The sequence below is a fragment of the Petaurus breviceps genome, unplaced genomic scaffold (assembly GCF_028583685.1).
Source record: "Petaurus breviceps papuanus isolate PSGF00001 unplaced genomic scaffold, PetGlider_PUasm1.0 90638, whole genome shotgun sequence".
NCBI classification, from domain to species: domain Eukaryota; kingdom Metazoa; phylum Chordata; class Mammalia; order Diprotodontia; family Petauridae; genus Petaurus; species Petaurus breviceps.
The window spans coordinates 6,141,542-6,164,784 of NW_027187295.1; the positions used below are offsets into that span (position 1 = coordinate 6,141,542).

The 23,243-nt window shown below is 35.8% G+C and overlaps 1 protein-coding gene across 4 annotated transcripts in view; it reads right to left on the reverse strand.

The window, feature by feature from the left end:
* TFPI (tissue factor pathway inhibitor) overlaps positions 1-23,243 on the reverse strand; it is a 127,713-nt gene that overhangs the window by 13,089 nt on the left and 91,381 nt on the right. For 3 of the 4 annotated variants that reach the window (XM_069064520.1, XM_069064519.1, XM_069064521.1), the window contains 3 exons: positions 13,069-13,107; positions 8,282-8,458; positions 1,639-1,734 (listed from right to left, as the gene is read on the reverse strand). In XM_069064520.1, the coding sequence (XP_068920621.1) occupies positions 1,639-1,734; positions 8,282-8,458; positions 13,069-13,107 (312 nt within the window). The remainder of the gene's footprint in view (positions 1-1,638; positions 1,735-8,281; positions 8,459-13,068; positions 13,108-23,243) is intronic. The other variant, XM_069064522.1, reaches the window with a different exon arrangement.

Consider the following 23,243-nt stretch of genomic DNA (forward strand, 5'->3'; position numbering starts at 1 on the left):
GAAAAGAAGGGACTGCTACAGCCTTAGTTATAAGATTTCCCATTTTGTATTTTTTTTTTAGCAATCAACCTATGTTTGGGGAAATGATTTCAGAATGTTTCCTTCTCACATCATGTACTGAAAAAAAGAACCCCCAAACACATACACACATACACCCTCCACTTCCCCCCCAAAACAAACAAACATGGTTGCACAGACTACCTGCATATCCTGTTGTCTAGCTCCTAAGCAAGCAACTTCAGGGTTGGGCATGGGAAGGAGGTATTAGGGGAGCATAGCTCATGTTCTTTCTTATTTTCTAACTGGATGTGCTGATTAAATGTTTCTTATTCCAAAAGGAAGAATAGAGCACAATATTTGACATAATTTACGTGTCCCATTAAAATAGGAACCCTATAAACCCCACAGGGAAAAGTATCATTTCTCCATTTGTGTAGAAATAAATAGGCTTTTCATGTGGTTTTTGTCATGTGACCTACCTAGCAAGAAAAATGTATTTCATTTTGTTTTTTAATTTTGATACTTCAGAGCACTTTACCCATGATAGAATCCAAAAAAACTTAGGGCAATGAAAAAGTATTTTCAACAATTTAGCTACCAATATATTCTGATAATATTCAAAGCTGCTTCATTATTTAAAATATTTTATACTGTTGTGACTCAAGAAAAGGCTTAAAAATTCTACTTCCTTGTCTTTGCTCCAGTGACGTATAAAGTATTTAAATTCACTTCTAGGGATTAAGCATGTTTTTGGAGTCATTTCAAGAAGGATGATATCTAATTTATCCTCATTGGGTAAATTATTGCTCCCTGAGGAACAAAATAGCAAAATTCCATAGAGAAAGCATTAACATACTGCCTAATAAGGCAGAATTCCCTGGCATGCCTTGAAGATCTGCTTTAATATTTTGTGAAAAAGCAGTAAATTCAAAATTCTAAACTGAGATATATCTAACCTATTGCTAATGACCTTATACCTATGTGGAATGCATCCTTTGTTTTCTAGTATTAAACCATGAATTACTTTTCACTAAGGAATGGCAGTTAGCTGATATAGGTCTGAATAGTTCAGAGCCCAAGAGAGAAACAAGAAACAGACAATCCCTCTCTCTTTCTTTTCTTCTCCTGTTTTCTATTCCTTTGTAGGGTGGAACTGGCTTCCTCTCCTCTTTGTATCCATTTAGTGAAGATGTTGTCTCAAAGTAAAAGGTAAGAAACAGAATATCCCAAAAGATTCATCTTGATTTTTTTTGTTTTCAATCAAAGAATGCTAAAGGGGAGAGCTATATCAGAATCTTCCAAATTTATTGTGAATTTTTTTTTAAAAAGACAGAATTATTTAGGGAGAAAGATATTGGATTGGAAGCACCAAAACACAATTTAAAATAGTTTCATAATCCAATCAACAAGAAAATGTAAGAATTGCTTCAATCTAAAATTCTATTTGCATTAACAGGTTCAACAGATATTAAGTCCTTACTTTAGCTAAAAGCATCATATGGTAGGTTATTTGGAGGAGATGAATAATGACATGTAGTCATCGAAAGCAATTCCCTTAGCCATCTATGCTTTTATTTTGAAATATTTTTACTTTTATGTTATCTGGTACTAGCAAAAAATTCAGCACTACATGCTCACCAAAAAGTTTTCGCACATCGGTTGGCTTGGTTGTTGAGGAGTTATTGTTTTCTGGAACAGCTACTTTTTCACCATGGTCTGCTTGTACTGCATCCACTAGGAAAATTCCACACATGAATGAAAGGTTAGTCATCATCCCAGCCTATTAGAATAAGTATATAATAAGAAATTCATAGCACTAATGAGAAGTAACCACTCAGGTTTTGTTTATTTTTTTTTTACTTCAAAACTTCTTTATTCAGATCTTAAGACATGTCCCTAAATTTTCTATGACTGAGTTACCTCAGGGGTAAATTACGACGAGTTAGCTAGTAGATCCTCTGGATTCTTTCTACCTCTAAATTGATGACCCTATGTTAGAAATTTCTTGTTAACGGGGTTTTATGTAGTTTTATCTGATTCAATAATTATCAGTACCCTGAAAATGGATACTACAAACATCATGGGGACAATTCAACAAATATTTAATAAGCAGTTATTTTGTAAAGGGAACTGCACTAGGTAATTGTATAAAAGGACACAATATAGTACCTCATAAACTCAAAGAGTTTACAATTTGTGTAGTGGACAATACATTCAGAGTTAAGTAAAAATAAAATATATATGAACTTATTCAATTAATTTCAAGGAGGAGTGAGACCAGGGTGGCTAGGTGGCACAGTGAATAGAGCACCAGCCCGGGAGTCAGGAAGACCTGAGTTCAAATTCGGCCTGGTGAGTCCAGAAGTACTGATGTGGGGAAACTGCTGGCTGTGAGCATTTACAGGAAGTCAGAGCTCTTGGTTTGAGTTCCAGGTCAGAGTGGAGTACTGAAGTAGGATCTGAGGTCAGAGGTACCATTCCCCACACCCCAAGAATAGAGGTGATTACAATAACAAATTGCTATAAATAAAAAGAAATAAGCAGGCAAAGGAGAAAGAACTCAACTATAGAAAGTTACTATAGGAATAAAGAAGACTGGATTTGCCTTCAGAGGAGGATATTAAAGCAAAGAAAGCCTCTCCTGTCCCAAATAGTAATGTCAAATAGTCACACAGCCAAAGAGAATTCATAGAAGAACTTAAAAAGATTTTAAAAATCAAATGAGAGAGAGTGAGGAAAAAATTTTAAGAAGGAAGAACAATCTAAGAAAAATAACAAGGAAGGAAAGTCACCCAATTGGAAAAGGAGATCCAGAATCTTGAGGAAGAAAATGACTTCTTAAAAATTAGAATTTGGCAAGGGGAAGCCAGCAAAGTTAGGAGACCAAGAAATGATAATAATAATAAAGAAATATACAAGAATGAAAAATATAATCCAGGGGTCGGAGTCAAGATGGCGGAGTAGAGGCAGGACTTCTGCAGGCTCTGGCTTCTACCTTCCCCAATCCATGTAAAAGGGGACTCTAAACAAACTTTGGAGCTGGAGAACCCAAAAATGACACAGAGAAGCTAACCTCCCGCTGAGGACAGCCTGGCAGGCCGGCAGCAAGCAGCCAGTGCAGCACTCTGGGAGCCGAGTCCAGTCACTGGAGAGCCAAGGTTTTAGCCCTGGGGCAGGCCTGAGCAGCCACCTGCCAGAGGGACTCCAGATCAGCAGCAGCTGTGGCCATTTCCAGATTCATCAACACATAGATGCGAAGGACAAAGTTAGAGGTCAGTGCAGTATGGACTTTGGAACCTAGTAGCTGAGACACCTGGCCCAGCCAGTGCCACCTGGCAGCTTCAGCTCCTGGCCTGCAGAGGGTAGGGGGACCAAGCAACCAATCTGATGGTTAATCGCTCTTGCTTTAACCTACTTGGATCTGGATTGCAGTCTAGGGTGGAGGTCTTGGGGTGTGTGACCAGCTTGCAAGAGCGTGTGGAGACTTCAGAGAGGGCACCCAACTAATACCTCTGCAGCTGAGAAAACCACAGAGTTTGGGACGAAAGCTCCCCCGTCTGGTGGCAGAGTCCTACTGTGGCAAAAAGCCCGGGGGTCAAGTGACTGAGGGGTGACATGACCAGGCAAAGGAAACAAAGGAGACAGAAGATTCCAACATTATACTCCTATTTTGGGGACAAAAAGGAGAAAAGCATGGAACAGTAGAAAGACAGTGAAGTTAGAACTCCTGAACCAAAAGCTTCAAAGGAAAATGCAAGTTGGTTACAGGCCATAGAGGACCTTAAGAAGCAGATAAGAGAAGTGGAGGAAAAATTGGGAAGAGAAATGAGAATGATGCAAGAAATCATGAAGTGAGTGTTAACAGCCTGACTGAGGAAAATCATACCTTAAAAAACAGACTGACTCAGTTGGCAAAAGAGGTTCAAAAAGGCAATGAGGAGAGAAATGCCTTGAAAAACTGAATTTGCCAGATGGAAAAAGAATCTCAAAAGCTCAATGAGGAGAATCTTTCCCTCAGATTCAGATTGGAGCAAAGGGAAGCTAGTGACTTTAAGAGAAATCAAGATGATGTTAAACTGATCCAAACAAATGAAAGAATAGAAGGCAAAGTGAAATATCTCATGGGAACAACCACTGACTTGGAAAATAGATCCAGGAGAGATAATTTAAAAATTATTGGACTACCTGAAAGCCATGATCAGGGAAAGAACCTAGAAATCATCCTCCAAAAAATTCTCAAGGAAAATTGCCCTAATGTTTTAGAACCAGAAGGCAAAATAGAGGTTGAAAAATCTACCGATTACCTCCTGGAAAAGATCCCAAAAAGAAAACTCCTAGGAATATTATAGCCAGGTTCTGGAATTCCCAGATCAAGGAGAAAATATTACAAGCAGCCAGGAAGAAACAATTTGAATATTGTGGAAACACAATCAGGATAACACATTATCTGGCAGCTTCTACACTGAGGGATTGAAGGGCCTGGAATAGGATATTCTGGAGGACAGAGGAGCTGGTTTTAAAACTAAGAATCACCTACCCAGCAAAACTGAGTATCATGTTTCAGGGGATAATATAGTCATGCAGTAGAATAGAGGACTTTCAAGCATTCTTAATGAAAAAAAAAAACAGAGTTGAATAGAAAATTTGACATCCAGATACAAGATGCAAGGAAAGCTTGAGAAGGTAAACAGGGAAAAGAAATCATAAGCCACTGATCAGATTTGAACTATTAATACTCCTACATGGAAAAATGATAATTGTAACTGATGAAACTTTTCTCAGTATGAAAATAGTTGAAGGGAATATATATGTATATGTTGGAGGGTATACAGACATATGAATACGTGTGTGAATGTGTTTTTATTTGTGTACAAGTATACATAGATAGAGGGCACAGGACCAGTTTAATAGGAAGGGATGATACTTAAAAGGGGAAATTAAGAGGTGAGAAGGGAATATAATGAGAGGAGATGGAGAGAGACAGAATGGGGTAAACTGTCTCATAAAGAAGAGGCAAGGATAAAGGGTTACAATGGAGGGGAAGAATAGGAAGGCAAATGGGAATGGGTCAACCTTATTCTCGCTGAATTTGGCTTGGAGAGGGAATGAAATACACACTAAATAGGATATCTCACCCTACAGGAAAGTAGGGGGAAGGGGATGAGAGGGGGGATGATGGAAGGGAGGGCAAGCTGGGGGGGAGGGAAGTTGGAAGCACTCACTTTTGAAAGGGAAGGGATCAAAGTAGAGAATAGAACAAGTGGGTGGTGGGATAGGAGGGAGGGAAATATAGTCAGTCTTTTACAATATATCTACTACGTTAATGTTTTGCATTAGCTACACATGTACAATCTATGCTGAACTGCTTATCTTCCCAGTAAGGGTGGGGGACAAGGGAGGAAGGGAATGAATCTGGAATTCAAAGTTTTAAAATCAAATGTTTAAAATTATATATACATATATACTATTATTAATACTATCTTACATGTAGGATATATATCCTACATGTTCGTAGGAATGAAGATATACAGGCACTGGGACATAGAGATCCACCATGCTCTGCTAGAAAAGTCTAAGGGAGTATGGGAGAAGATATGGGAGAGAGCAGATTGGAGGAGGGGATATCCTGTGGGACTGCTATTTTGGGGTGGTGGGTAGGGGAAAAACAGGGAGAAAATTTGTAACTCAAAATCTGGTGGAAATGATATGTAAATCAGAAGTTAATAAAGCATTTGAAAAATGAAAAAAAAAGATTGAAAAATAGAAGAGAATGGTAAATATCTCATAAGAAAAACAAGTGATCTGGAGAACATATTAAGAAGAGAAAACATAAGAATATCCAGACTACCTGAATCTACAAGTAAAATATATATCTTAATAAAATAAAACAAGAAATAATTAAATTGTCTTGATGCTTTAGAACAAGAGGGGAAAGTAGAAATAAAAAGAAATCCAATGATCACCACAAGAAAGAGATTGTATGAGTGAAACCTATAAGAATATCATAGTCAATATTTGAAACCCCAACTCAAGGAGAAAATATTACAGCACCAAGAAAAAAAACAATTCTAATATGGTGGAACCATCATTAGAATCCAACAAGACCTAGCAGCAATGACACTAAAAAAATGACAGGTCTTAGAATACTATCTTTTGAAGAGCAACAGAACTGGGTTTGTGGCCAAAAATATACCTAGCAAAATTAAACATAATCCTGAATGAGAAAAGGACATCCAATGAATTGCCAGACTTTCAGGATTTAGTTGCCAACCCCCCCCCCCCGAACTTAATAGAAAATTTGACATACAAGATGCAAGAGAAATATAAGGTATCCATGAAAGACTAATTACAAGGGACTCAATATGGATAGACTATTTACTTTTTTATGAGGAAATATAAAATGTATGTCTAAGATTGTTATGAGTAATTAGGTAGTTCAAAAGAAAGACTGGGTTAGACCTGCGTATGATGTGATTCTAAAAAGTAAAACCATTTAGGAAAAGAGTAATTATCTTATATGCATATGATGTGAGAGGAAGAATTGATACAGAGGAATTAGATAAGGGAGAAGGGCTCATAGTTATAGAACCCTACTATCATTGGGAATGGGCGATAGAGGGAATACTACATAGATATCTAGAACTATATAACAGCTGTCTAAATGTAGAAAAAAGTAAAAAGCTAAGGTGATAGGGAGGGAGAGAGGATAAGGGAGGGATTTTAGAGGGAACCATACTCACATCAGATCTGGGTTAAAGAGAAAACAAGAAATTAGTGTGAGGGAATAAGGTGGTATATAGAAGGGTCTCTAGATTAGCAGGAATAGGATAAGGAGGGAATAACATATTTAGAAGGCTAAAAAGTTTTAAATTCAGATAGAAACAAAAAGGAAAAGGGAAAGGATAAGGGGGAGAGGTTAAGAGAGGGATCTTTGGAGGGGTGATAGGTTAAGTAATGAGAGGTCAAGGTAGTGGGTAGAAGTAAAGTAGAGGATCAGGAGGCATAGGAAGCAAAAAAAAATACACAGACAAACATAAAGGAAAGATCAGGAGTAGAATTTATTAGGAAAACACAGGGGTAGTAATCATAATCTCAGACAAAGTGAAAGCTAAAACAGACTTAATCAAAAGAGAAAAATAGGGAAACTATACAATGCATCAGACATATTAATTAATATTGTTTTAGACTATTTAAAATAACTAGACAGTATAAGGTTGGGATATTGCTATGGTGTAGGAAATGATGAGTTGGTGGACTTTAAATAATATGGAAAGACGAGCTCATGAATGAAGTTACCCACCTTCAGAGAAACAGAGGACAAACAAGTATAGTATGATCTTACATTATTCATGTTAATGTGTATATGTATGTGTACATAAGTATATACACATATGTGTATAAGTATGTATACATATGTATGTGCACATGTGTTCTTTTATGTATATATTCATGTGCATGTGAGTGTGCATTCATGACTAACTAACTTTCTTGGGAGAGGGGGAGGGAAGAAGGGGAAAAACAAAGTAAAAAGTATACAGCAGAGGACACAAGAAAACTTACAATGAAGCAAAGAAAAGATGGACTGCTTAGAACACAATGTGCAGTATTTATTATATAGGCTTTTTTGGAAATGTTAATTTATTGCTGTATATTTTGAATCCTCTCTTATGTTGTACTGTGCATATGGCAATGCTTTTTTCTTTTCTTATTTTGTATTTAAGCTTTAGTATTTAAGTTCATAATGTTTCCTTTTCTTTTCTTGTAGCGTTTAAAATAGTAAGTTTAAATAAAATAGTAAGTTTAAAATAAATTAATAATACTAAGAAAGAAAGACCTTTTACTGGAAGTAATACCTGCATTGTTTTTGGAAGGAAGACAGGACTTATAAAAGGTAAAGATAAGGAGGGAGACATGGAGAACCACCTGATCTTGGAAGCTGAATTTATGATGTTACAGATAAGAAATAGATATCAAGACAATTTGACTGGAATAAAAGGTGTGTGAAATGAAGTAATATGAAATTAACCTGGAAAGGTAAATGAGAATCATATTATAGAGATTTTTAAATACCAGAATGAAGAGTTTGTATTTTCTCCTAAAAGCAATATGGATCTATTCAACTTTTTTTTTATAAAGTCTAATTTGTTCAAGATAAACTACAGGACCAAATTTACTGGCCTAGCTAGACCAGAAATAGGAGTCTTAGAAAATTGTTTTTTATTTCTCTCAATGCCTTCAATATGTTTAAAAATAAGGTATAGCAAAATATAAAACCACTTACATTCATCCTCACAGATATTCTTGCATTCTTCCAATGATTCGAAGTTGTTGGCATTGCCTAGGCACCCGCCATACTTGAAAGGTTCACAGTGTTTTGATTGATTATTATAGAAATACCTGGGAAGTAATCCTCGACAAATTCCAGAATCTTGTTCCAAAAAGCAAATTTCAGGCTTTTCTAAAATAATGATGATGATGATAAAAGCATTGGATTTATTTATCACAACATCACTAGTTTTGAGTTCAGACCCAAAATAGCAAGAAAAATTCAAATTATAAGAAGTTTGTTGGAAAAATGATAAAATTTTAAAGTTGAAAATATAATTTAACTTTACATATCTGGTTCTGAATTCTGATTCTAGTGAACTTGAAATGATCCTCTCTTTCAGGATAATGCTCTCTGATTTATAGGCCAAGTGCAGAACTACATTAGATAAGGCATCAGACAACCTAGTTTGCAATTTTAGCTGTTACCAAAGTAGTTGTGTAACCTGAATCATTAGCACATCTGGGCTTGAATTTCTGCATTTGTAAAGGGACTGTAGATTTAGACTTATAGTGGCTCCCACAGGTCTCATCTATTACAACACTCTCATTTTATACATAACTATACTAAAGCCCAGGGAAGAGAAATGATGTGTTCAAGATCACACTGGAAATACGTAGCAAAGGAATGCCACTGGATAGAAATTTGAATTCAAATCCAAAGCCAGGTCTTCTGACTATATTACTGTTTCAATCATATCTCTATTATTATCTCTAAGTTTTCTTCCAGATGTAGTGTATATACACGCATAGACACAAAATGGGTATGTATTAATAAATATATATGTGTGTATACATATATGTATATTTATGGTCATATGTGCACATATTGAAACACAGATATTTATATATACTATATATTATATACATGGTTATTCAGAATACAAATTTATCTGTGTTTCAAACTTATTATATCAAATCAATTTGTCTTTATCCTGAAAAAAATGTTAATTGATTTAAGAAACAAATTATTTAGGGTTATATTGACATTGGTATTTGATATGCTACCGTGTTTCCCCGATAATAAGACCTATCCCGAAAATAAGCCCTCCCCTTACTGTGTAAGATTCCTCTAAAATAAGCCCTCCCCCCAAAATAAGCCCTATTGAGATTGCTACTGTAGTGGTGATCCCCTGCGCTACACGCTACATTACGGTACCCTCTGTATGCACCGTCCCCCCCGGTGAAACGCACGCCGTGCTCCGAGCTGCATCCAATCAGAGCTGTAGCAGTGAGTGCATCATCCTGTTCTTCCCCAGTGATTTGCTTATTGAATAATGGTACATTTTTTTGTTCACATTTACCTGTTTATTAAAATTGCTGTCAATGTTCATTAAAATAAGCCCTTCACTGAAAATAAGCCCTCTGGTGTTTTTCTGTCCAAAAAAAAATAATAAGACAGTGTCTTATTATCGGGGAAACACGGTATCATGTTATTTCCCAACATTGAAAGGAGAAAATATGTGGATGGAAGAAAAGTTACAGAAGAAAAATTATCTGATTGATTGACCCCCTTCACACTCTATTCTTGAATTCTCTTTTCATTCTGTCCCTTTTCCCATTAGCAGTTGAGGCAGAATTTTTTTTTAGTTTTTTTTTTAGTTGCATTAACAATTAGTCGATGTTCTCTATCTCTCTTTTACTGATGTGCATGTTTAAATATAAATCATCCCTTTAGCAGTGCTTTGACTACATTTGACAAATTTTGATTATTGACTCTGTTGTTATTCTCTTTAATGAAATTTTTAATCGTTTCTATGAATTGTTCTCTGACCCATTCATTCATTGATTAGATTAGTTAGTTTTGAATTAATTTTATTCTTTCCTTCTATAGCCTTTTAATGTTTTTCTGCATTATTGTCAGGAAACTGCTTTCTTGCATTTTCTGCATTTTTTTGAGATTTTTATGTTTTAATAGATGGTAGCTTTTTGTCAAGGTTCAATGTACAACTTTCTATTCCCATTCCTTTTTCTCCAGGGTTCATCATATCTAAATTTTCTAAAATCCCCTTCATCTCTTTAACTTCTTTTCTATTCAGTTTAGGGTTAGCTATCTAGTTGTGAGAGGGATACGCCACAACCACCACTAGTAGTTTTATTATCTATTTCCTCCTGTAACTCATTTAAATTTTCCTTTAAGAATTTGGATGCTATAACTTTTTGGTGCATATATGTTTAATATAGATAACTTCATTGTCTATGATGCCTTTTAGCAAAATGTAGTTTCCCTGATTATCTCTTTTAATTAAGTTTATTTTTACTTTGGCTTTATTTGGCACTGTGATTCCCACCCCTGACAACTTTACTTTAGCTTAAGTGTAATATATTCTGATCCAGCCTCTTATTTTAAGACTGTGTGTCTTTCTTTTTCAAGTATGTTTCTCGTAAATAGAATATTGTTGGATTCTTTTCATCAGGAATGCTCGAGAGATTCTCTTTCACAGTGTCCATTTCCCCCCTGAAGGATTATATTCAGTTTTGCTGGGCAGGTTATTTTTGGCTGTAATCCCAACTCTTTTTCCTCCTTTTTTAGCCTATTTCTTTACTTTGAACTTTATGGTAGAGTCGGGGTAGGGAAGAGGAACTGTCTCAAGCTTCAGGCTTTTTTGTCCTGCTGTTTTCACAGCAAGTTCTGAAGGTAAGTTGCTGGTGCTTCCAAGGTGGTATGACCTAGTGACCACTATTCACCTCATCTGCATTCTAGTCCTTACCCAAGAAGGGTCCTGCTTTCTTAGACCATAAGTGCTAGCAAACCTTCTGCCCTTTAACTGCTACCAGGAACTAAGGACTCTGTTCTCTCTACCCTGGGACTGGTACTAGGGTCCTTGCTCCCTTGTGACTGAAAGCATTCCACTCTGCCCTAGAAGTACTATCTGGAACTGGGTCATAAGTTGCTAAGTGGCACTTAGTCCTGTACCCAGTGGCTTCACATGGATCTCCTGTAACCTCTTTATGAATAAGGGTCCAATTATTTTAGCATCTCTAGGTGATAAGAGCTCTATGAACTGTTGCTGCTGCAGCCTCCAAGGGCTACAGATGGTATTGTTGCTGCACTGTTCTTCAGGCCAGACCCCAGCCCAGTGTCATAGACCTTTTCTTCTGACCTCCTAAGTAGTCTTGAACTAAAAAAAATTTCATCCTGAACTCTTGCTGGCTCTGCTGTTCCAGAATTTGGTTTGATGCATTATTTTAAAGTTATTTGGAGGGAATGTTTGGAGATTTCAGATGGCATGCTCTCTACTCTGCCATCTAACTCCTCCCCTCCTCACAAATATGCTAAACTCAATATGTCCCAAATTGAGCTATTTCCTCTCTCCCAACCTCTTCTTTCCCTTATTTCCCCATTATTAGTAGTATTTCTTTTATCTATTCTGTTTATGTTCAGGGACAGTTAGAACTTATTTCCCTATTATTGTTGAGGTTATCATCACTCTGATGTTACTGAGGCTCACAAATTAGCTGTTATCTTCAGTGACTTTTGCCACTGTCCTTGGCCTCTCATATCCAATAAACTGCCATTTCCTTCATAATTACTCTCCTAAATGCCCTCCTCTCCTCTAATGCTGATACCATCCTGCTGTAAATCCTTATTGCCTCATGCCTAGATTACCTCAATAGCCTATTTGTTGACCTTTGACCTCTAGTCTCTCCCCATTGCAGCTCATACCCCCCCTAGGCTGTCAAAATTATCTTCCTAAAGTATAAGTTTGGTCATGTCTCACAATTTAATCAACTGTGGCAGCACTTGTTACCCCCAAGGTGAAATGTAATTATCTTTTATCTTTTAAAGCATTTAAAAAGGAAGCTAAGGAAGCCAGGAATCAGAGATATGGAGTAAGACATTTCCAGGGAGGAGAAACAGGCACAGAAAATAACCAGAGTTGGGAGATGAAGGAACATGTTAGATGAATAGCAAAGATCCCAGTGTCACTGGATTACAGAATATTTACAGGTGAGTAAAATGTAATAAAATAATAAAAGTAGGAAGAAGGCAAGTTGTAAAAGTTTTAAAGATCACCTTCAAACTTTCTGCTTTATATTTGATCCTGGAGATAACAGTGAGACAATGTTTTTATCTGGTAGGGGAGGACAATAGCTAGCATTTACATGGTGCTTGAAGATTTACAAAGTACTTTACATAAATGGTCTTGATTGATCCTCCCGCCAAATTTATGGAAGAAACTCTTAAAGGCATGATTAGTATCTTAGCTTTACAGATGAGAAAACTTAGGTTCAGAGATACTATGTTTGCTCAAGGCCATATACCTGGGGCAGCTAGGGGGTGGATGAATCACTGAATTGTGAACCAGCAAAACTCATCTCAAACTCACGGGGAGTTTGGATCTGGCCTCAAACACTTATTAGTTATGTGACCCTGGGCAAGTCACTTAATTCTTTTTTTGCCTTACTTCCTCAGTTGTAAAATGAGTTGGAGAAGGAAATGGCAAACAACTGCAGCATCTTTGTCAGGAAAACCCTGCATGGAATCACAGAAAGTGAAACTTAACTGAACAACAAAAGCAACTGATGCAGATTTTGAAATCAGGTCTCTTCTAAGCATTTATTTTCTTTTATTTCTAAAATTCGTAATCAAATGTCTTGCTTTTATTTAAATTTAGAGCTTCTACTCTCATTTTAAGGTCAAATGCCACTTGGAATAACAATTAGCTTTTTGGTAAGGGAAATTCAGAAAAGCAGTTTTTTCTGTAAACCATTTTAAATAAGCCAAGAAAGTTAATTTACCTTGGTTAAATTTTGTCTTCGTAGTCTTCCATGGATATTCTACAAAATAAATCAAATATACAAATTATGATGTAACGCACATATATTACCATTAATTAATTTTAAATAATTCAATACCTTACATTTGTAGGTTAGTTTAATGTTTATGTTTCAAATGTCCTTTCAGTTTATCCTCATTACAGTCTAATGAGGTAGACAGAGCCATTTTTAAAAAAGGCAAGTTGGAAATTAATGCTCAGAGATTACTTGTGATTAAAGAGATTAAAGTGAATGCCTAAGGGAACAGAACTAATTTAGAATACCTATATAGTTACATACAAACCAAGATTCTTACAACTGGAAGAGAAATGAGATCTTGTCTAATACAATGTGATTTTAGGTAACTGATTGTTATGTCATAAAGGCTAAATGACTCACCAAAGTTCACTCAACTAGCTATTGATAAAGCTGAGTTTGGGACTCAATTCTTAGATTCTAGACTAAATAACTTTTCTATTCCCCTATATAGAATTGTGAGTTTTGCTATGTCCTTTTTTTCCTATATATTATGTGCTGCCATTTCTCTAGAGAAGATTGAATTTTAAAAATAAATGAAGTTAATTAAAAGCCTCTATCCTCTCAATAGTGTAAGGGTTCTTGTTATAGACCCCTTTGGCCATGGTCTGATGAAGCCTATATACTGTCTTGACAGAATAATTTTTCAAATGGGAAAAATAAAGTAAATATGATCACAAGGAAAACCAATTAAATTTAATTATATATATATGTACATGTATGCAATATATGTATATACATGCAATATGTGTATATATATGCAATATATGTATGTGTGTGTTTGTGCATGTACATTTAAAAGTTTATGGACTCCAGATTGAGCTCTTACAAACAGAATTATTTTTTAGAAGAACTGGTATATAATTTGCTCTCCATTAGACGTTATTTATAGCTGGGAAAATAGGATTTGAAATTCAAAATATTTGTAAAGTATGCTAATGACTTCCTCAAAGGAGTGTTGGAAATAATCAATTGACATGCTTTTTAAGTAATTTGTTTTACAGAGAGAAGTTTTTGTCAAAACAATCCATAAAATGATTTTTGTTGTTTCTAAAGAAAGAAACTGAGAGAAGTCCTTGAAAGTTACTTGCACAATATGCTAGAAAGTTTCAGGAGTTTGAACGTAGGTCTTTCTGAATAAAAACTTAATACCCTCTCCACTATTGTATTCTGCCTCTACCAATTTTATTTAACTTTAATAAGTGAAATTTGTTTAAGGATATGAATGAACTATGAACAAACTATATAGTTTAAACTAATATGGTGATAAAGCAATATGCTGACTGAAAAGCATTGAAAAGATATCAGCTTCATATTTAAATATTCATTCAAAATATTCATTCAAATAAGATTTGAACCAAAAGGTTATAGTTCTTAGAAACATGTATGATTTATTCTGAAACATATTTGATTTTTTAAGTTTTTTTTGGAGAGAGGAAGGCAAGGCACTTGGGGCTAAGTGACTTGCCCAAGATCACACAGCTAGTGTCAAGTGTCTGAGGCCAGATTTGAACTCTGGTCCTCTTGACCACAGGGCCAGTCCTTTATTCACTGTGCCACCTAGCTGCTCCAACATAACATATTTGAGCAAAAGTTCACAATGTCTCTGAGGCTGTAAATTCCCAAGTGTGTTTAAACAAGAAATAATTCTAAAGATTTGCTTCCTATCCAAGAAATTGTTCCCCATACTGACTCACTGATTTTAATTCCAGCATTGAATACTTTTCAAATATGTGGTTTGAAAGGAATCATATAGCATCAATGGTAAGCCAGCCTACTTGAAGGAATAGGAAAGGCAGGAGACAACATGTGCCAGGCAAGTCAGACCACCATTACCACTTTGACCATAATCACAATCTATACTACTATCTCCCTTCAGACCCTGATGAAGATAGACCAGGATCTTGAACCTCAGATTCTTGGGAATTATCAATATCTACCAGACCACCAGACTTGCTTGCATCCTTGAAAGAAGAAATCATTATGAAGGAGACTACTTTTCTTATCATTACCAGAAACAGCTGACTTACTGATACCCACAAGCTGATAAGCATAGAAGCCCTAGGAGTGACATCATACCTTGTAGCCCTTACTTCTAACTATCATCCAAGAAATGAAGTCCAGTAGGAAAAAAAAAGGGCCACCATCTGTAATGGTAATGGGCATTTAAAGATTTTCCTGTCCCTTATTAGGCTGAATGTAATCACATGGAGTCTGTGGTGGGAGGAGCTTGCTGAATGGGTAGAGCAGAGCTCAAAGGAAGCTGGAAGTCAGAGCACTTAGCATAGTAGGAGAGAGAGGGCACAGGTAAGAAGGCAGCTAGACTTGTGAGTGTTTGTGGGAAGGCTTTGGGATGGTGTTGCCTCCTACTGTGTTATGCTGTATTAACTTCTTTGTTGCTATGATGGATTAGGTTTTTTGGTACTGGGATTTGGGTTTCTGGTGACTAAATAAATGTTTTTGCTTCTGTTTTCTATATGTAGAGTCTGTTATATTTTGCAATTCAGAACTATGCTGTGATTCAGAACTAGTTGCCATCAGTGCTGTGAATATCACATTGGTGCTACACCATCTCACCAACTACTAACTCTGCCACACAAAGGATAGGCAAGTAGAGCTGAAGCAACAGAGCAGCCTGAAAAAGATGGGAAGCAGCATGTACCTGACAAGTTAGAACACCACCACCACCTTGACCACCATTTCCCATCAGATTATAATGGAGACAATTCTGTATCCTGAACCCAAGACGCTTGGAAATCACAATGCTTTCAGTTTAATGTTACCACATAAGCCACAAAAATACATCCTGGCAACTGCTTCTGTACCTATATAAATTGAAGACAAAAAAAATCATTCCACCACTGTCCTTTGCTCTGACAAATAGTTTAACAGTAGAAACTGATATGATTTTTATCATGATATAAAAGGACATTAAATTAAATTACATTAGTTGGTACATGCTAAGGACCACAGGGGACTTGTAGCTTTAACCTTTCATATTATGTTGTCTCCTTTGTTAGAATGAGAGTTTCTTAAGAGCAAGGGCTGTCTTACTTTTTAAATCTATTATACCCTTAGTACCTAGCTTTGCACATAGTAAGCACTTAATAAGTGCTCAATTAATTGATATGACTTTATGACAATATTGCTAAAACTCTGTGACATTAAACAATCTTATCTTTCTACTTCCCCCAAATTTCCAAATTTGAATTAAAGATTGGAAGAGGGGAAGCCAAAGTGACAGAACAAAAAAGAGTCACCCTGGATAGAGGGCAAGAGACAAAACAAAACAGAGCACTGAATTAGAACCATCCCTATTGTCTCCTCACTCAAAAATATCCACCTGTTTCAACCCTAGTTTCTATCCTCTGAAACAAGTATTGATCTTCTAAGCTTTAAAAAACAAAAACATTCTGAGTACTTTCTGTGACATATTTATGTTTGTATTGTACTGCCATAGAAAAGACAAATAAATGCATGAACAGACCCACAAGTATGGCTGCCCAATCTAATTGTATTATTTACCAAATGTTTCATAACACTAGTGATCATTCCTAATTTTACTGAGATAGGCTGCAAAAAAATTCTAAAGTGAAGGAGATTTGAGCAGCTTTCATAAGAGATGATGATATGAAGATGAAGGCTTTCCTGATGCAGCAGAACAGCTGAAAATTCATTGCATTTGTTTATGGAAACAACTGAAAGTATATTCTCTTGGTTCCTAAACATTTGCAACTCAATTCAGTTTAGCATCAGAAGCACATTTTATTTTAAATCTGAACTTATTGTTAATGCCTGTAATCATATTGTGTCAGCTTATTAGAAATGAAGTCAAAGGAAATACTTCCCCATTCCAAACCTAATGAAGACTTACAAAGACCAAAGTGAGAAAAAGAGGAGTCTAGTTTATTATAGGTATAAAATAAAAAAAAAAACCATAAAACATAATGTTTGGGAAATTAGTGAACAAAATTAATGTCCTATGGCTTCCTCTGGTGGAAAAATCTCTACAAAGATGCAATAAAAGTAAAAATCTGTACTGTAATTAATGAGTTCCCTCTTTACATTTATATCATACACTGCAATCCACAAGGCATATGCATACGATGGCAGTTATTTGATCTTTAAAATAGCCCCATGTCTTTGAGTCTTTGCATGTAGGCATTTTAACATTGTTGTCCTCTTTTGAGTCCTTGACCATAAATAACTTCCTAAGGTTAGGTTCTATTTTTGTTTTTATTTTTCTCCTCTTTTTTAGCCTATAACATTACTTTTAAAGTTGATCTCTGAGAGAGAATTCTGTGAAGAAGGTGGAGTAGGTCAGAAAACATTTTGCTCTACAAATTTCCTGCACAAAAAAAGACAGAACATCACCTCAGAGCAGCAGAAATAAATTGGGGGTAAAGCAATTGTCCTCCAAAAACAATCTCAGAAGACCAGAGGAAAGACTCTGCCTTCAAAGGAGGAGGTTTGGCCAGAGTGAAGTACAAACAGCTCCAGGCTGACTCTGCAGAGTCAACAAACAACAAGCCCTTGGGGCAGCTGGATTGAGAGGCAGCCTCAGATTTACAAACTTTCATCTCATAGATAGTGTGGTTGTATGACCACTGAGTAGGAAAAGACTGAAGGGCCTTCCATTGTAGAGTTACAGCAAGCACAGCTATGCTGACCAGATCCATCCCAGGCTGCAAGCACATACATGGCAAATGCAGTGGCAAGGGGTAAGGACTCTGTTGTCTGTGGGAACTTGCTGGAGAACAGTCTCTGGTTTCAGTTCTGGGTTGGAGAGGAGTTGTAGTTTGCACTTACCTGAGGGACTGTAGGGAGCAAGATCATTTGTGGGATAATGTGGCTGGGGGCCCTAGCTGTGCCTTAAGAGTGGAGAGCCAAGTTTGGGCCCCAAGACAGACCTCAGAAAATAACAATAAGAAGGACCTGAGGCTTGGGTCACCACTCCCCATAGCTTGGGACTACAACTTATTACACTAATAGCTACTAAAAACAAAATAAAACAACAAATAAATAAATATGAGTAAGCAAAGGAGAAAGAACCCAACCATATATAGTATGAGAATATAGAAGATCTGGGTTCAAATTCAGAGGAAGATAATGGAGCTAAAAAAAAAACCCACTCTTTTTTTCAAAGAAAAAAGTGCCCATGTACAAAAAGAGTTCTTGGAAGAACCTATAAAAGACTTTAAAAATCAAATAAGACAGTTCAACTAAAAATTAGGAGAAAAAAATAAGAGCAACCCAAGAAAATCAAGAAAATTATGAAAAGAAAGTCAACCAACTAGAAATAGAGAATCAAAAACTCAGGGAAAAATAATTCCTTGAAAATTAGAAATGGACAATGGAAAATTAATGATATTCTAAGACAACAATAAATCATAAAACAAAATCAAAAGAATGAAAAAATAGAAAAGAAAGTGAAACATCTCATCAGAAAAAAAACAACTGATCTGGAAAATAGAGCAAAGAGAAATAAGAGGGGGTGGCCAGGTGGCGCAGTTGGGAGACTTGGGATAGATTCTGGCCTCAGATACTTGGCACCCACACAAAATAACTGGCTGTGTAACTTTGAGCAAGTTACTTAACCCCAATTGCTTTTAAAAAAAAGAGAAATAAGAATAGTCGAGCTGCCTGAAAATTATGATTAAAAAAAATGACTCTCAATAGAATATTACAAGAAATTATAAATAAAATTAACCTGCAGTTTTAGAATAAGAAGACAAAGTAGAAATGGCTAAAATTTACTGATCACTACTTGAAAAAGATCCCAAGAAGAAAACTCACAGGAATATCATAAACAAGTTTCAAAGCTAAAAGAGTTACGCAAAACCTAGCAGCTATTATATTGAAGGATCAAAAGTCTTGGAATACTATATTCCATAGACCAAAAGACCTTAGGGTTATGGTCAAGGGTAATTTGCCCAGATTAGTTAAGTATAATTCTGAATAGAAAAAAAAATGAGCATTTAATAAACTCAAAATCTTTCAGATTTTTGTGACAAACACAACAGAACTTAAGGGAAAATTCAAAATGTAACACCTAAGAGTAATCTAAAATAAACTTTAAAGACCAGTTATAAGAGACTCAATAAGGTCAAATTGTTTACTTTGCATATGGGAAAATATTAGCAGTACTCTTGCAATTGTCATCCTTTGTATAGTTTGAAAGACAGGTGTGGGCTGAGCTGAGTATGATGGGGTTTTTCTAAAAAAATAAAACTTTGTAGAGTAATTGGTTGAGTAAAAAAAAGAGTAATTATCTCATGTAAATGAGGCATAAATGGAAAACCTGGTACAAAAAAACCTATTGGGGGGAGGGTGGGTAATGCTGGAACCTTTTTTTCATTGGGGAAGTGGATTAAAGAACCATAATAAATACACACGTATACGTATATATATATATATATATATATATATATATATATGTATGTATAGGCATATGTGTGAATATATGTGTATGTGTGTGATTGTATATTTATATATCATATATAAATCTATCTATCTATAGATATAGGTATAAAAGTCTTCAAATTCAGAAAGAAATAAGAGGACAAGGGGATGGGGTGGTATAGCAGTAACCACTCTGGAATACCCAGGGTGGCTGCTAGCACAGGTTCTTACATGTGCTTTACTAGTAAAGATGGTTATTCAAGGGATCAACAATCTTTTTAAATTACATTCATTAGTTTAGGGGAAAAATCAGCACCCTGAACTTCAGAGAAAATCCAAACAAAAAAAATGGAGAAGTAGAAGCAGAGAAATAAAGATCAAAAGACAGGGTTTCTAACTGTCTGTGAAATTATCACTGATCAACAAACAGATCCAACTGTCTGAATAAGGCAATACATACATAGTTACCAGTGAGAGAAGCAACAACATGAGGATTTTTTGAAGCTGGAGGACCCCTTAACAGCTACCCAGACTGATCTGGTCAAATCACAAGAACACTCTTCTGATGAGTGAGCCCCAAAGCAAAAGACTCTAACTTCAGAGTATATGTACCCTTTTCAGAGCCAGAGGGCATCACAATCCTCATGACTCAGTACCTAATTAGACATAAAGAAAAGATGCGAAAGCCTTCCCACCAGCAAGTCTCCCCTAAGTAAGCTTCCCTTAATGGGCTCCATGTGAGGCCTATTAATGGACTGGGAAGACCTTAAATCTTCCTAAACATTACAGATTAGGGCAGAGGATGAAGGGGGGACTCTTAGTGGGGTTGCTCAGGTAAGGAATAGGAGCACTATGTGGTGGGTCTAAATAAAGCAGAGGCGTGAGAACAATAGGATGAATGGGATGAGAAAGACAGTGGGAAAAATAGGAATGAGGAAAATACACATGTAATTGTAGCTTAGAACATGAACGAGATGATTTTGGTCAGAAAATGAAAATAGATAACATATTGAAATCGTGAAATCAACAATATGTAGCTCTCAGGAAACATACAAATAATAAAATAAAGGGAAAAAGTAGAATTCAGTATGTTAAAAAAATCAGGGATAGAGATCATATCAAAGCAAGTTAAAGTTAAAATAGATGTAATCAAAAGAGTAAAATAGAGAAACTACACTATGTGTCAGTAATATAATACAATATTGTTTTAGATCATTTAAAATACCTAGACAGTATAAAATATCTGAGCATATATTTGCTAAAACAGACACTGGAACTATACAAATATAAACTTAAAACACATTTTATACAAATAAACTCATATCTAAATAAGTGAAGTAATATTTATTGTTCATGGGGAGGTAAGGCCAAAACAGTTTTAAAAATGACAATTTTATCTGATTTATTTATTCAATGTCATCCCAATTAAATTACTAAAAATATTTTACTGAGGTAGAAAATAATGATAGCAAAGTTCATTTGGAAGAACAAAAGATCAGGAACTTCAAAGAAACCAGGGGAAAAGATGCAAAGGAAGCAGATTCAGTAGTATCACACTTTAAACTGTATTATAAGGTGAGAGCATTATTAAAGTGTAAACCAGATAATTTGGATTATTTCAAATTAAAATATTCTTTTTTAATGTTTTATTTATTTATTTTTAGTTTTCAGCATTCATCTCCACAAAATTTTGAGTTACAAATTTTCTCTCCATCTTTCTCCTACCCCCACTCCAAGATAGCAAGACCACTGAATACCCCTTCCTCCAATCTGCTCTCTCTTATATCCTCCACCATCCCCCCCTAACTTTCTAATAGGGCAAGATGGATTTCTATACCTCAGTGCCCATATATCTTATAAAAAATTATTTTATAAATAAAACCCATGTAGCCAAGAACAAAAGGAATGTAGAAAATAGAGGGAAAATCTTTCATAGACAAGCTCTCAGATAGGATGTGAATGAATTGGAAGTTTGTGTGGTATAGAATATGATGAGCTGGTTGATTTAAAAGAAAACATAGAAAGAGTTGAACTTATGAAGGAGATGCTATCCACCTTTAGAGAAACAAATGTATCATTCCATCATAAATGCTCTCCTGAAAATTATTAATGATCTTTTAATTGCCAAATCCAATGACTTTTTCTCAGTTTTCATTCACCTTGACCTCTCTGTTCTCTCTCTCTCTCTCTCTCTCTCTCTCTCTCTCTCTCTCTCTCTCCCTCTCTCTCTCTCTCTCTCTCTCTCTCTCTCTCTCTCTCTCTCTCTCTCTCTCTCTCTCTCTCTCTCTCTCTCTCTCTCTCTCTCTCTCTCTCTCTCTGTCTCTCCTCTTTGACACCCTGTTCTTTCTAGATTTTTCAGACATGACTCTATCCTGGATCTCATCATACCTATCTGTTTCTTCTCTGTCTACTTTGCTGTATCTTTTTCCAGAAACATGCTCTCTAAACCTATCTTTTAGGCTTCAGTCTTGGGCCCTCTTCACTTCTCCTATAAGACTTCAATTGGTAATCTCATCAACTCCTGTGGATTTAATTACCATGGAGATGGTTCTCAAATCTACCTATCCTCCTCCAATTTCTCTACTAACCTTCAATTTTGCTTCTCCAACTTACTTTCAGACATCTTTTTTTCTTTTAAATTTATTTACATTCAGTTTACAACATTCAGTTCCACAATTTTTTGAATTCCAAATTTTCTTCGCCTCTTCTCCTCCCCCCTAAACCCTCCAAAGAGGCATGCAATTCCACATAGGCTCTTCATATACCTTCACATTAAACAGTAGTCAAGTTGTAAAGAAGAATCATAACCAATGGAATGAACGAAGAAAAAGAAGAAACAAAGCAAAACAAAAAGAGCAAGAATAAGTAGTTTACTTCAATTTGCATTCAGACTCCATAATTCCTTCTTTAGATGTGGATGAACCTTTTCAGCACGAATCTTTTGGAGTTGTCTTATAGGCTTGCATTGCTGAGAAGAGCCCAGTCTATCAAAGTTAGTCATTACAGATACAATGTGTCTATAATTGTGTACGATGTTCTCCTGGTTCTGCTTCCCTCACTCAGATCAGTTTATAAAAGTCTCTCCAGGTTATTATGAAGTCCATCTGCTCCTCATTTCTTATAGCACAATAGTATTCTATTATATTCATATACCACAAGTTGTTTAGCCATTCCCCAGTTTATGGGCATCCTGTTTATTTCCGATTCTTTGCCACCACAAAAAGAGCTGCTATGAATATTTTTGTACATACGGGTCCTTTTCCCACTTGTATAATCTCTTTGGGATACAGTCCTAGAAGTGGTATTGCTGGGTCAAAGGGTATGCACATTTTTATAGCCCTTTGAACATAGTTCCAAATTCCTTTCCAGAATGGCTGGATCAGTTCAGAACTCCACCAACAATGCATCAGTGTTCCAATTTTCCCACATCCTCTTCAGTACTTATTATTTTCCTATTTTATCAAGTTAGCCAATCTGACAGGTGAGATCTGGTACCTAAGAGTTGTTTTGATTTGAATTTCTCTGACCAATAGCGATTTAAAGCATTTTTTATAGATATCTTTACTTTCTTCCCCTAAAAATGGCCTGTCCATATCCTTTGACCATTCATCTATTGGGGAATGACATGTATTCTTGTAAATTTGGCTCAGTTTTTTGTATATTTTAGAAATGAGGCCTTTATTAGAGATACTGGTTGTAAAAATTCTTTCCCAATTTTC